Genomic DNA, 14949 nt, shown 5'->3' on the forward strand with positions numbered 1-14949 from the left:
AGGTAGAATGGAAGGGGCGGGGCGGGAGAGGGCTTATTGCGCTTGCGCTGGTCCCAGGGCTGGAGGGAGGCGGAGACGCAGCGGTCCAACTGCTGAAGAGTCTCCATGTGACAGGGAGCTGGGTTCCAGCTCCTGTCGCCGCCCGACTCTGATTCCCGAGCCTAAGCACTGTCCACTGCCCGGAGCCCGCAGACCCCAGCAGGCGGGGGACGCCCGGTGTTCGGCCGTGCAGCCCAAGGACTCGGGGTGCAGAGTGAGTTGCCGCCGCCAGGCCAGGTGCAAGCGACCCCGCCGAGACCCCAGAGTATCCGGAGACGGGCGGAGCGGCGAGGCGCAGCGGGGATTTCTGCGGGCGCCGGCGCCCCGGAGCGCGGAGGCATGAACGGCTTCACGCCGGAGGAGATGAGCCGCGGCGGGGACGCGGCCGCTGCAGTGGCCGCGGTGGTCGCTGCCGCCGCCGCCGCCGCTTCGGCCGGGAACGGAGCCGGGGCGGGTGCAGGAACGGAGGTGCCCGGCGCCGGGGCAGTCTCGGCGGCTGGGCCCCCAGGAGCGGCCGGGCCGGGCCCCGGACAACTGTGCTGTCTGCGGGAGGACGGAGAGCGGTGCGGCCGGGCGGCAGGCAACGCCAGCTTCAGCAAGAGGATCCAGAAGAGCATCTCGCAGAAGAAGGTGAAGATCGAGCTGGATAAGAGCGTAAGTGACTGGGGGGACGGCCCAGCCCTGCCCTGCCCGCCCCCTGGGGGCTCCGGGGGCGGTTCACACTGGGGCTGTTGGCCCGGGGATTCGGGGCTCCCCCAGACCTGTCAGCCAGTGCACACCCGCAGTAGGGTCTCTGGTAGGAAGCAAACAACAAAGTCGCAGCAACTCCGACCGCCACTCCCGCAAGACACACACTTGCACGCCGTGCTCCCTCGCCCCCGCAGCCTCCCACACCCCGCCCCCCGCGTCCTTCCCGCTCCCTGCCTTCTCCCTCCCCCCTTCGCTGAGAACTGGAAGCGAAACAAAGGGAAGCAGCGCTCGGAGGGAGGGAATGGGGTAGTTTTCTTGCAGCCCCGCTGCTCCTTTGGAATGGAGGCGCCTTTGTTTTGCTGCCCCGAGCTGGCGTTTGGCCCCAGGGAGTAGGTTCCCGGGTCTCGGGAAAGTGGAATCCTGCAAGGACCTGACGCCGCAGTCGGGAAAGATCCCGCTTCCTGTCCCCCCGAGTACACGGCGAGAGGGTGGCCGCGCACCCCCTGCTCTTTGCAGGGGGCCGGGCTTGGGGACGGTGGCGGCGGTGTCAGCCTCTGGGCAGCTGCTCCCAGCGCGGTGAGCACGTAGTCTCTGTGGCTTTGCGCTGCCATCAGGATTTCCTTTAACGTCCTTTCTGCGCGTCTGTTATTTTGACCATCTATGTCTATGAGACTTTTAGACACAACCATTGCCACTTTCCGGAGCTCTGGCAGGCAGTAAATTAAGAACAAGAAGTCAGAGTCTCGCATGCTTCCTGCTCATTTTTAACTTGCAGTTAGCATTAAAGTTCATGTAAAAACCTGTTAGCTCAGTCCTTCATTGTTTGTTTGTTTGTGGGGTTTGTGTGTTTTTTTTTTTTTTTTTAAAGAAGTAGCTGATATTGTATGAAGCCCAGTATTTCACATGTTAGTATACAGCTCTCAAAACTATATGTAATTAACATCTTGGAAGGTTTGTATACCTTCTGCGTGTTTAAACAGTTCTTCAGTCATGTTCATGAGAAACTTTTTAGGTACACTTGAATAATTTACCACTGCTTTGGTTGGGAAAACGTATTACAGGTAAATACATTTAATCAGGACATTTTATCATTTCAAATCTAAATATAGTTAGAATGTGAAAATAAATAGCTCATTTGTAAAAAGAAATAGTTTTATATTTGAAGTATTAAATTAGAAAGATTAGAAAGCATATATTATGCTACTAACATATGCTCTTTAAATAGGGAAATACTATCAAATAGCAAAATCGTGGGCTACGTCATTATTCTCCTTGTTAGCAAAACATCATGATTTAACTCATCTAGTTGACCCTCACTGATAAAGTCTAGAGGTTGAATTTCTCCTTTTTTCCTCCCTTACGGTCATCCCTCCCCACCCCACTTCCCAAGCTTCTTAAGGTTGTTGCCAGACATGCATGTTTTAACTGTGTGCAGGACTTTAAAAAAAAAAAAATCCCTTAACAATGCCCTGTTTTGACTGTTGTTTTTTAGAGGATTCACTGTGGTCTATGTATTTTACTAATACATAGATGTATTTTACTGTAATTCTAAGTAGTATGTGAAACTTTTCTGTTTCAGGTAAGGCATCTTTACATTTGTGATTATCATAAAAATTTAATTCAGAGTGTTCGTAACAGAAGAAAGAGAAAAGGGAGTGATGATGATGGAGGAGATTCACCAGTTCAAGATATTGATACTCCAGAGGTAGAGAAAAGTTTTTACATGTTAAATATAAATCCTAAGTAGTCCATTGTGAAACTTTCATAAAAAGATATGAACACATTTGAAAAATGCTTAAAACATTTGAAAAATCTGGAAATGAAAGCAAAATTAAATATAGTCGGTTAACACACAGTTACACAATTTCACTTGTTATATTTTTAATTGTCAATTCTTATAGTTCTGTTGTCTTACTTTACCCCTAAACAGTTTTTAATATTTATCTTCAAAATGTTTATTACATTTATAGTTTTGATTCTATAAAATAATAGAATGAAAATTTTATTGTGCTGTAATTGAAGTGTTATTATACGTATCAAAGACAAGTTTTTAACAAATTGCTTGAACTAATTCACATATGTTAATTTTTTCTAGGTTGATTTATACCAATTACAAGTAAATACACTTAGGAGATACAAAAGACACTTCAAACTACCAACCAGACCAGGACTTAATAAAGCACAACTTGTTGAGGTATTTATGAATTTTAAACTATTTAAAACTTTAAAGGACTCTGTTCATACAAAAAAGAGTTATTAAATGCTAATGAAATTGTTAACAGGTATATAAAACTAAAATATTTTAGTTAGAAAGATCAAAGTTAACTTTTTAAAAATCTATTGTGGAAGAATCTAGTTACCTAGAAATTTTGTCTGCCTCTTAGCAAATTTCTTTACATAATGACTACTCAATGGATTGTATATAATTTTTTAAGTATCTTCTAATAATAGGTTTCTAAGTGATAATTTTTTATTCTTATTCTAGAAATTTGTTTTAAAATTTCATTTACTCAGCAAATATTTATTGAACAGCTAATTGAGGAATAATAAAATAAATTAATATACTTTGATGTCTTTTTCAGAATTTTTTTAAGTTTCTGATGAAATAGGTCTACAGATAAGCTCCTAAACAGTATTTCCATAACTTTCTGATTTAACCATTTCAGAATTTGTCCTTGTTAATGTTAGTTTGTTTTATTTTAGACATCCATGTTTTCTTTTCTTTAAATATATTTTTATTGATATATTTTTATTTCAGAGAGGAAGGGAGAGGGAGAGAGAGATAGAAGCATCAATGATGAGAGAGGATCACGCCTCCTACTAGGGATCAAGCCCACAACCTGGGCATGTGCCCTGACTGGAAATCGAACCATGACCTCCTGGTTCATATATCAACACTCAACCACTGACCCATGCCAGCTGAGCTTTTCTTTTTTTAAAAAATATCTTTTTATTGGTCTTTTTAGAGAGAGGAAGGGGCTGGGCGGGGGTGGGGGGGGGGGTGGGGTGGGGGGGGAGAAAGAAACAGATTGGTTGCCTTCTGTACACACTCAGACCAGGAATTGAACCTGCAACTTATCCATTACTGAATTAGCGTCCTTTTAGTGAATGGGGCTAGGCATCCATGTTTTCTTCAGATCTAGAAGATGCAAAGACTGTGTGCAAGCTTTTACTTAAATAGTTTGTTTTGATGTAGGGGTTCTAGTCCTTTAGTGAATTTTGAAAAGCTGAGTGTGTGTGTGTGTGTTTGTGTGTGTGTGTTCTCAGGAAAAATAGAACCAAGAAGTCTATACTTCTATTGGTAGTCTAAGTATTATATTAAGATGTTTATTGATTTACATATTTATACTTTAATTATATTAAACTAAAAATGTTAATCTAGGCAGAATAAAAATGTAAATATATAAATCATTTTTCTCATATTCTTTATTTTGAATTTAATAATCCAATATTTTCTAAAATGTGCATATTGAATAAGATAAAGGATGAATAGCAGTTACAGCTGTTTGGCAGAATGAAATGCTTTTTAACATTGTTAAGATCCAATATATTAATTTCTTAGCCAGAATTTTTTCTTCCTTCTTGGCTAGGCAACAAAAATCAAATTGTCTTTAAATCTGATTTAAAAGATCTAGTCTGTTTGGATTATATAGCACATTAGTATATCATAAATATAGATATTATCTACCATGATGAAACGATATCAAAATTACATATACTAATCAAGTGGAAGTACTTTGTTTTAGGACAGATCAGAAGCAAAGAAATAATTATTTTAAATGTGTAAACCAAACCTGAAGTTTTTGATAATCTAATCTAGAAAATTACTTTTTTTCCTATAGCTTTTTTTTTTTTTTTTAATGAGAAATACCCATAATCCAGATAGCCATGAGTGTAGCCCTTGCCGGATAGGCCAGTTAGTTAGATCATTGTCCTGGTACACCAAGGTTGTGGGTTTGATCCCCAGCCAGGACACATAAAAGAATCAGCCAATGAATGTATAAATGAGTGGAACAACAAATCTCTCTCCCTCTCCCTTTCTCTTTCTCTCTTCCTCTCTCTAAACTCAATAAATAAAAAAATAAACAAATAGCCTATTAGTGTTATAGTTTATTTAGTCAGAAATATAGGTATTTATAAGTGATTCCAGAATTGAATAATGATCCTCCTTAAGTCTCTTACTTATCATTTGATAACCTTTCTTTAAGAAGTTTTATCTTCCAGAATCTAGGTATGCTCTTGAGCATCCCAGTTTAGTTAACTGTACTTCTTTCTATTGGTAGTTGCAGTGCACATGTTAGATTAGTGAAAAAGCAAGAAATCAGGAAAACATTCTTCAGTGAACATCCCTTTTTTCCCTATCATTTTCCATTTGTAATTTTTATTCAGAAAATTTTTCAAGACGCCTTAACAAAGAATATTGCCAATGAATGAATGAACATAATTTGTAGCAAACATTTTTGTATCATATTTCATGGTTTGTTTCTATAGTATCAAACTTTCAACTTCATATTTATTCTTTTTCTATGAATAGGGCCTAAACCATTACATGATACATGTGGACTCTTACATTCTGTTTTATTTCATTGATATTTAAAGTTGAAAAAGTAAAAATACTGCTTTCTAACCTAGATTCCAGTTATAAAATTTAAAATAAATAAAAGTAAATATATATTCTATTTAATTAATTTAATTGAGTAGGCTGAAGGGTCCTTTGAAATCACACTGTCTCTTGTTCACAACATCTTATTCTTATATGCTTTTTGTCCTGTTGGTATTTTGTTGAATACAGTTTATTTTTAAATGGAAATAGCTCTTATTATCACATAGTACTTTTTCTTTTGATGCAAGTGTTTTTTACCTAGTTTATGAAATCTGTTAATACCTATAATTTAATTTCCTCAATTTTTTTTCTTCATAGATAGTTGGTTGCCACTTTAGGTCTATTCCAGTGAATGAAAAAGACACCTTAACATATTTCATCTATTCAGTGAAGAATGACAAGAACAAATCAGATGTCAAGGTTGATAGTGGTATTCACTAGGAGAGATGGAATTGAGACTGAGACTTGGATATGCAGATGTTAAGACTGTTTACTGTTTTCCACATGTAGAAATAAATGTTCCTGTGTATTTTTTCTACAGAGGATTTTCTCTGGTTTTATTTTCTTTGTTTCTGACTCTAATAATTAGTTGGAAACTCATGTAAAGAAGCTTTCCTAGATTAACAAGTATTTTAAATAAAAGTATTACTATTATAGTTGCTTCAGTGTATTTATTTTGTGAAACTTGATTTCTATTTTAAAGTGACTTTCAGGGATCTGTATTAATTGAGACTTTAATATAAAAATCATTTTGTTACCCCTTGTTCCTCCCCCCCTTTTTTTTAATTCTAAGAAATTAACAGATTAAGGGACGATCTGATTTGGAATTAAGAATATTCTAAATATCCTAAAAGTGCTTCTTAGTGCTAAGAAGTTTAAAAAATAGAATTCCATTGGGATGCAACTTCTTTTTTATTTCCTTTATTATTATTATTTCTTGAAGAAGTATCAGGAAGAAAAAACAGTTTAATTTAATGCCTACTTCCTTCCAAAGCAAACTTAATATGCCAGCAAAGGCATGCACAGTGTGAAAGTTCAAATAAAAACACAGAATTAGTTATAGCTGTTCCTTTAAATTTTGTCTTACAGGAAAGGTATTTATATGCCATGAATATAGAATGAACCTTTGCAATACCCATTAATTTTCAGTCATGTCCTGTATTATTTACATTGCAAATGAGAAGTTTAACGAGATCTTTAAATTTTGGTCATACATAGCTGTGGTTTGATTTATATTTTCTTTTCTTTTATATTTCACTCTGTCAGTTTTCTATTGAATATTTTTAACCTCTTCCTGAGATTGTATTGCTTACCCAAGGTCTTATAATTACAAATCAAATTTACATTTTGTACATTAAAACAAAACAGCTTCAGTGAAGAATTTTGAGGTTGTGATGTAGATTTTAGGCTGGAAATAGATGAGACCAGTAATGTAACTCAGGGATTCTCAAACTTGACATTTGGGTCTGATAATTCCTTACTGTGAGAGACTGACTTGTGTGTTATAGATTTAGCAGGATCAGTGGAGTCCACACACTAGTGCCAGTAGCACTCTGAAGATGTCACAACCAAAAATATCTGTCAACATTGCCAAACATTCCTTGAGGGGCAAAGTCAGCCTAGTTAAGAACCACTGATGTAGCTAAATTTAAAGTACTGGTTCATTAGAAGGTGAGTCTATGTTTTTAGTGTTCTCAATGTATTAACAGCTAGAAAACATGGTGAGCAACAAAGCATTGGTCTTTCTTTTTGCTATAACTAAAGATTTACTTGTTTTTTCATTGATGAGCAGAGGCTGTGATAATTAGTATTATAGTAGAATCCTCTCATACAGGGTATCCCAAAAAATGTATGCACACTTTGAATGATTATTAATTCCAATGGGTTAAATCTGAAGAGAAAGAAACAGAATTTGAGCTATCAGCTTTAAGTGTGTGTACATTTTGGGGGGACACTATCTCACATTCCAGAAATCTCTGTGAGAACTTTTTTCTTAGCTATATGAAAATGAACCACATAGCAACAAGATATGTTGGTTTATTTAAATAAAGTATTACTTCCAAAATTTTTCAGTTAATATTTAATTTTAATAATACTTGTTATATTTGAATAGTCAGCAATGCACAAAGAAAATTATCTTCAGAGGATGTTTGCCCACAGTATGAACACATGCTTTAAATATGCAGTGGAGGAGGAGGGGTGAATTCACAGTTAACAGAGCTAAAAAAAAAACAACCCTTTGTTATAAACTACACATAGCATATAAAAATATTTCTCTGAATGCATAGACTTTAGACCAGTGGTGGCGAACCTTTTGAGCTCGGCGTGTCAGCATTTTGAAAAACCCTAACTTAACTCTGGTGCCGTGTCACATATAGAAATTTTTTGATATTTGCAACCATAGTAAAACAAAGATTTATATTTTTGATATTTATTTTATATATTTAAATGCCATTTAACAAAAATCAACCAAAAAAATGAGTTCGCGTGTCACCTCTGACACGTGTGTCATAGGTTCGCCATCACTGCTTTAGACTCATCAGGAACTGTGCAGACTTACTCTACAGCCATATATAGAGGTCACTGGGCCACAGAGGACTTTATACAGAAGAGACCCATGTAGGGCCCAAGTCTCCCTTGAGACGCCAAGCCCCTGGCTCCCTCTGTTCCTAAGCCCTGGAAATGCCTGGAGCTGCTCCTCTGTAGGCCACCCCCGAGCCGCGGCCTCCACTGCTTCTGAATCTCTAACTGATCTGGATGGCTGGAAGTTTTAACCCCAGTGATTTAGACATGAGTTAATACTGAATTTATTTCTTTCAGGATAGATCTTATCATTAAACTTTTTTGAAAGGAAAGGGGGGAAATGTTAGTATGTCTAGATAAACTAGCTTCTGATTGGTTGAAACACAAGGGAGTTTTCTTATTTAAAGTATTTTTACCTTAACCTGCAAAGATTTAATGTAAAAATACGTATTTTATTGATTTTTTTAGGAAGGGAGAGAGAAACATTGATGAGAGAGCATAGCACACAGTCAACTGCCTCCTGCACGCCCCCTACCGGGGATCGAGCAGGCAACTTGGGCATGTACCTTGATTGGAAATCAAACTGGCAACCTTTTGGTGCATGGGATGATACCCAACCAACTGAGCAACACCAGCCAGGGGAAGACTTAATTTTTTAATAAAAACTTGACTGTTGACTTACTTTTTCCTATAAAACATACTCCATTCTTGTGAAAAAAAAGTTTGTATTTATTTACTGACATTAAAGTGTCTAGGAATATAACCTTGGACTAGCAATGTTCTTTTCATATAGCTAATTATTTAAATAAAATGTAGTTGGCTAAAGAGTCAATAAGAGTTCTGGGTGTTGATTACCCCCCAAAATTAAATTCTTGTTAGAATAACCCTATATAATAAAACCCTAATATGCAAATCAACCAAACGGCAGAACAACCGGTCGCTACGATGCGCACTGACCACCAGGGGAGCTGCAGTGCAGGGACAGGGCCAGCCAGCAGGGCAGCGCCAGGCTGCCAGCCAAGGCAGGTGCCAGAGGGGGCCCCCGATTGTCTCACCCACTGGTCTCCCCACAGATGGGCCTGATCTCCAGCCAAGCCTACGGACCCTACCCTATATATTGGAAACAGTCTCTAAGATTTAAAAATTAAAACCTGGAAGGCTACTCTAACACTGAAAACACAGGATGATTCAGCAATGACATGCATGGACTCTGGCTTGCACATTTTGGTCAGCCCTGATTCTAACACTTATAACTGTGACAAAGCCAATTACTTAATTTATCTCTGCTTCAGTTTTCCCACCCATAAGATGAGGAAAATGGTACTACTGCCTCAGAAGGATCATGTTATGTACTACTTTTTATAATCAGGCTAAAAAAAATGTAGCTGCCCATACAACCTGTATGAAAAGTATGGTCACTGGTGCCCGCAGTATCCCAGATTGTGAGAGGGATGTCTGACTGCTGGTTTAGGCCCGACATCCCCCAAGGGGTCCTGGATTGCGAGAGGATGCAGGCCGGGCTGAAAGACAACCCCCCCTTCCGTGCAAGAATTTCGTGTACCGGGCTTCTAGTTTAAAACATAAAAATTGAGAACTTAAGAACCTCATCAAAGCTGAGGAACTCAAGAAACTGCAATATAAACATCAATTTTATCTAAAATTTTAAATTCTTTGCTGTTGGGTTTAAAAATTGTGAATTCACTAGAAATCTTTTTATTTATATCAACACAAAAATTCAATGCAAACTCATCTCTCTATAAGTAAGGGTAGAAGTTACTTTTAATGTTAGAGCATCAGAAGGAAGACTTCCTTTAGGACAAAAGAAAGAAAACAATGAGTAGCAGGGGTTTAAGAAATGAGTAAGTTATTTAGTAACTATCTTTTACGGAACAATTTAGGAAAAAGCTAAAAATTAGTACCTGAAATATATTTAAGAAAACAAGCTCTATTATTTTTACACTAGAGGCCCAGCGCACAAATTTGTGCATGGGTGGGGTCCCTTGGCCTGGCTGGCGATCGGGGGCCAATCAGGGCTGGCTGGCCCAGGGGAGGGACCACAGAAGGTTGGCCGGCCGTGGGAGGTTGGTTGTGGGAGTGCACTGACCACCAGGGGGCAGCTCCTGCATTGAGCATCTGCCCCCTGATGGTCAGTGTGTCATCATAGCCGCGGTCGACTAGTCGTTCAGCCGCTCATAATGGTTGCTTAGGCTTATAGATATAGATATAGATATAGATATAGATATAGATATAGATAAAGATATATAGAGATAGATATAGAGATAGATATAGAGATAGATATACAAAGATAGATAAGGCCTTTTTAACTAAGGTAACATTTATATAATATACACTTAACCATTTTTTTTCTAAATATATTTTATTGATTTTTTACAGAGAGGAAGGGAGAGGGACAGAGAGTTAGAAACATCGATGAGAGAGAAACATCGATCAGCTGCCTCCTGCACACCCCCCACTGGGGATGTGCGCAACCAAGGTACATGCCCTTGACCGGAATTGAACCTGGGACCCTTGAGTCCGAAGGCTGACGCTCTATCCACTGAGCCAAACTGGTCAGAACCACTTAACCATTTTTGAAGTATACAATTCAGTCGTTTTCTGGACTATATAAGGATGTTTATATAGTGAATAGCCTTGAAATGCATTTGACTCTTAAACAACACAGAGCTTAGGGGAACCAACCCTCTTCACAGTTGAAAATTCACATATAACTTTTGAGTCTGTAAATCCTTAACTTAGCCTACTGTTGACCAGAAACCATACTGATAGCATAGTTGATTAACACATCTTGTATGTTATATGTATTATATACTGTATTCTTATAATAAAGTAAGCTAGAGAATAAATGTTATTAAGAAAATCATAAGAAAATCCATTCACAGTATTTATTAAAAATATATTTTACGAGTGGACCTACCCAGTTTAAATCCATGTTGTTCAAGAGTCAACTGTATATGTCCTTTTGTGTGTGGGTTTTCACTTACTAGTATGTGATGCTGGTGTAAACAAACCTACTGTGCTGCTAGTCACTAAAAATATAGCACATACAATTGTGTAAAGTATGTATACTTGATAACGATAACCAAGGGTGGTTCAAAAGTAGGTTTACAATTGTGAATATGCAACACTGAGTTTATTCTTGTATTATTTTTTATTAATTATTGCAGTATTTTCCATATAAACAACTGTAAACCTACTTTTGCCACAACCTTTATGGTACTGGTTTATGTATTTACTATACTTTTTATTCTTATTTTGGAGTATACTCTTTGTATTTTGCTGTATAAAAATTTGCTGTAAAACAGTATGGTGTGTTACACTGGCAGCAACCTCACACATCTCCTATTTATTGAGTCTCTTGATTGTGTCATTTTCTCTTGTGCTTGATTTAATCTTATGTTGTTTTGTACAGTAACATGCTGCAGAGACCTGTAGGCTAGGAGCAATAGGTTATACCATATACCCAGGTATGTAGTAGGTGATACCATCTATGTTTATGTAAATGTACTTGATGTTCACACAACAGAATCTCCTAATGACACATTTCTCAGAACGTATCCTCATTGTTAAGCAGCGCTCAACCATTTGTGTCTTTTTCCTAGTAGTCTAGCTAAGGGTTTGTCAATTTTTTTGATTTTTTAATTTGGTTTCACTGACTTTATTGTCTTTTTATTCTCTATTTTACTTATATCTGTTGTAATTTTTATTATTTCCTTCCTTCTAATGGCTTTGGATTAAAATCTTTCCTAAGTCCTTAAGGTGTAAAGTTAGGTTGCTGATTTGAGACCTTCTATTTTAATGTAGTGTTTACAGCTATGAATTTCCTTCTGAATACTTTCACTGTATCCAATAAGTTTTGGTACATTTTGTTTTTGTTTTCAGTCATCTCAAAGCATTTTCTGATTTCTCTTGTGATTTCTTCTTTGACTCATTAGTTGTTAAGGATGCACTATTTAATTTCTATATATTTGCAGGTATTCCAGTGTTTATTCTGTTATTGATTTCTAGCTTCATTTCACCATGGTTAGAGAAAATAGTTTGTATGATTTCAATTTTTCTAAATTTAGTGAGAATTGTTTTTATTACTAATCCTAAAGAATGCTCTATGTACACTTGAGAGGAATGTGTACTTTGCTGTTGTTGGGTGGAGTGTTCTGTGTATGTGTCTGTTAGATCTAAGTGGTTTATAGTGTTGTTGAATCCTTTATTTCCTTATTAAGCTTCTGTCTAGATGTCTTTCTATTATTTAAGATAAGTTATTGAGCTCTCCAATTGTTATTGTAGAATTGTGTATTTCTCTCCAAGTCTGTCAATATTTGTTTCATATATTTTCTGGCTCTGTTATTTGATGCCTATATGTTTATAATTTTTATATCTTGTTGCAAATTGAACCTTTTTATTAAAACTAGAGGCCCAGTGCACAAAAATTTGTGTACTGGAGGAGGGTCCCTCAGTTCAGCCTGCCCCCTCTCACAGTCCGGGAGTCCCAGGGGATGTCCCATGGGGAGCGGGCCTAAGCTGCAGTCTGGCCTCCCTCTGCAGGAGGCAACCAGGCTGATCAGGGGAAGGCACCGCCCCCATCACCCCGCTGCTGCCGCCACTGCCGGCCGCCACAGCCACCAAGGTGTTTTCATCAACATGGAGTCCAGTCCCTTCACCACGAAAAAATGACAAACTTTCTTTAGGCATTTTCAAGATGTCTCTTTCATAGGATATGACATTTCTTTCTTTCTTTCTTTCTTTTTTGTATCCTCACCTGAGGATATTTTTCTGTTGATTTTTAGAGAGTATGGAAGAGAGAGGCAAAGAGAGAGAGAGAAACATCAATGTGAGAGGGATACTTCGATTGGTTGCCTCCTGCATTAGCCCTGACCTGGGCCCTGGCCAGGGAGGAGCCTGCAACCGAGGTACATGCCTTTGACCAGAATCGAACCCAGACCCTGCAGTCTGCAGGCCGAAGCTCTATCCACTGAGCCAAACTGGCTAGGGCAGGATCTGACATTTCTAAGCCCCTTCAGCAGTGGACCTTCATTTTTTCCTCCAGGAGTGAGGTGGAAAAACCCTAGATCACCTTCTTGAATTCTTATTACCCAAGTTACCAAGAACACTGTGAGTGGCGTACAGGGAGCTTAGCCAATGAGCGGTCAGAAAAGGTGTTTCCTCTGCAGCTCACACACGGAGGTGGGACTGCTGGCGTGCTGCGGCTGGCAGGCCCTGTTCTCTCAGGCCTCCCTGCAGCCACGGCGGCTGGCAGGCCCTCTTCACTCCGGGCCTGCGCCATCCATGGCTTGCCTCACTGCGCACGCAGTCCCCTCCCACCCACCTGTGTGCACAGCCTCCTCCTGAGCAATTGTGACTCTACAATGTCCTGGACAATTTGTATATTCTCTTTATATATAGATTTATTTTGTCTGATATTAGTGTAGCCACACCAGCTCTCTTGGCTATTATTTACATAAAGTTTAAATTATATATATATATATATATATATATATATATATATATATATATATATATCTTATTGATTTCAGAGAGGAAGGGAGAGGGAGAGATAGATAGAAACATCAATGATGAGAGAGAATCATAGATCAGGTGCCTCCTGCATTCCCCCTGTCGGGGATTGAGCTGGCAACTTGAGCATGTGCCCTGACCAGGACTTGGACTGTGACCTCCTAGTTCATAGGTCGATGCTCAACCACTCAACTGCACCAGCTGGGTGAATTATTTACATTTTAAAAGCACATATCATAATATTTTGCAAAAATGATTTGTTATGGAAAGAACTCAAGTGTACCTGTTGGCAATTATAAGGAATTAAAGTTGCAAAATGACCTGTGAATGTTCTTATCTGTCCTTCCCTTCATCCAATAGTTGTTGCTCATTGTTTTGGTTCTTCATGTTGCTTCCAATTATCTACTATGCCAGGGCTGATCAGCAGACCCTGAGCGATGGATGTATAGATTACTCCGACACAATGTTTGCTGTGTAAGAGAGGGCTAAGGGACTGCCTGGCTAAAGGAACCAGACAGCCTTGATTGCCTGCCTTGCTAGGCTTTGTTGTAGCAGCAGTTTGAGCTCAAGTTTATCTTTTAGATACAATCAGTAGGGTAAGTAATATTGGGAAGACACATATGTTTGTTGTGTCCTTTAAGCAAGGACACCCAAAGATTAAGCATAAGGATTCCAGTAAACACCCGGGGGTCTGCTCATGCACAGACTTGTTTGGAACCGTCAAGGAATAATTAGAGGCACCACCTTTGGCACTCCCCTAAGTCAGAATTCCGATAAACAGGGTGGACAGTCTTCCACCCACCCGGTTTGTAAGGAGAACATTCCTTTTCTCAGAATGTCCTCCTTACAAACTTTCCAACCAAGTCTCATGCTTCCCCAACTAATAGTCCTTTAGGATTAGTACCTAATCCTAACAAACAAAAATATTTAAGGAATCCCTGTGGATTATGATGAGGAAAAGAGAAATGTTATCAAGAAGACATGAGCTATTAGTAAGTATTATTGTAACTTTGTGCTTAGCACCATGGGATTCACAGTAAGAATAGGATATAGAAAAGCAAATAAAAATTCAGAAATTATTATTCAGTAAGTATTTAGCATATATGAGTTATCTGAAATGTAAAATCATGTGTCCCATACAAGTAAAGGTTTGCTTTCCTAGAAAGAAAATAGATTAGACGATGCTATTACATGATGGTGTGGTTAAGACTCTAGATGCTAGAGGAAGACTGACCATATTTTATTATTTTATTTTTTAGAAAAGCAAGCAAGAATTTATTGACCACAGCAAAAACATACTTAGGGAAGTGAAACAAGGAAGGGCATAGAAGAAACAACAGGAGAGCCTACGTTGGGCTGCTTTGGCTCACTGGGAAGTCAGAGAAAAGGGGGCCTTAGAGACAGGTTCAGAGGGTTAGCCTGGGATGAGCTACCGCTGTCCATTGCTCCACTGGTTGCAAGTTTCATGGGGTCCCTTGGAGATTAGGGGATACTGGTAGCAGGGAGAGGAAGAAGGGAATAACATAGGTGTGCTCCCTGGAGGGAGAGTGTGCGAAGACTGACCA

At 39.0% G+C, this 14949-nt stretch overlaps 1 protein-coding gene across 1 annotated transcript; it reads left to right on the forward strand.

Moving 5' to 3' along the window:
- Positions 1–81: 81 nt before the first annotated feature.
- Positions 82–5872, forward strand: SAP30 (Sin3A associated protein 30). The gene is made up of 4 exons (XM_070417254.1): positions 82–693; positions 2309–2434; positions 2825–2923; positions 5651–5872. The coding sequence occupies exons 1-4, from the start codon at positions 379–381 to the stop codon at positions 5771–5773; spliced, it is 663 nt and encodes a 220-aa protein (XP_070273355.1). The 5' UTR covers positions 82–378; the 3' UTR covers positions 5774–5872.
- The last annotated feature ends 9077 nt before the right edge of the window (positions 5873–14949 follow it).

This window comes from Myotis yumanensis, unplaced genomic scaffold, assembly GCF_028538775.1.
Source record: "Myotis yumanensis isolate MYYU_CA2020_CCGP unplaced genomic scaffold, mMyoYum1.0.hap1 SCAF_5, whole genome shotgun sequence".
In the NCBI taxonomy this organism is placed as follows: Eukaryota; Metazoa; Chordata; class Mammalia; order Chiroptera; family Vespertilionidae; genus Myotis; species Myotis yumanensis.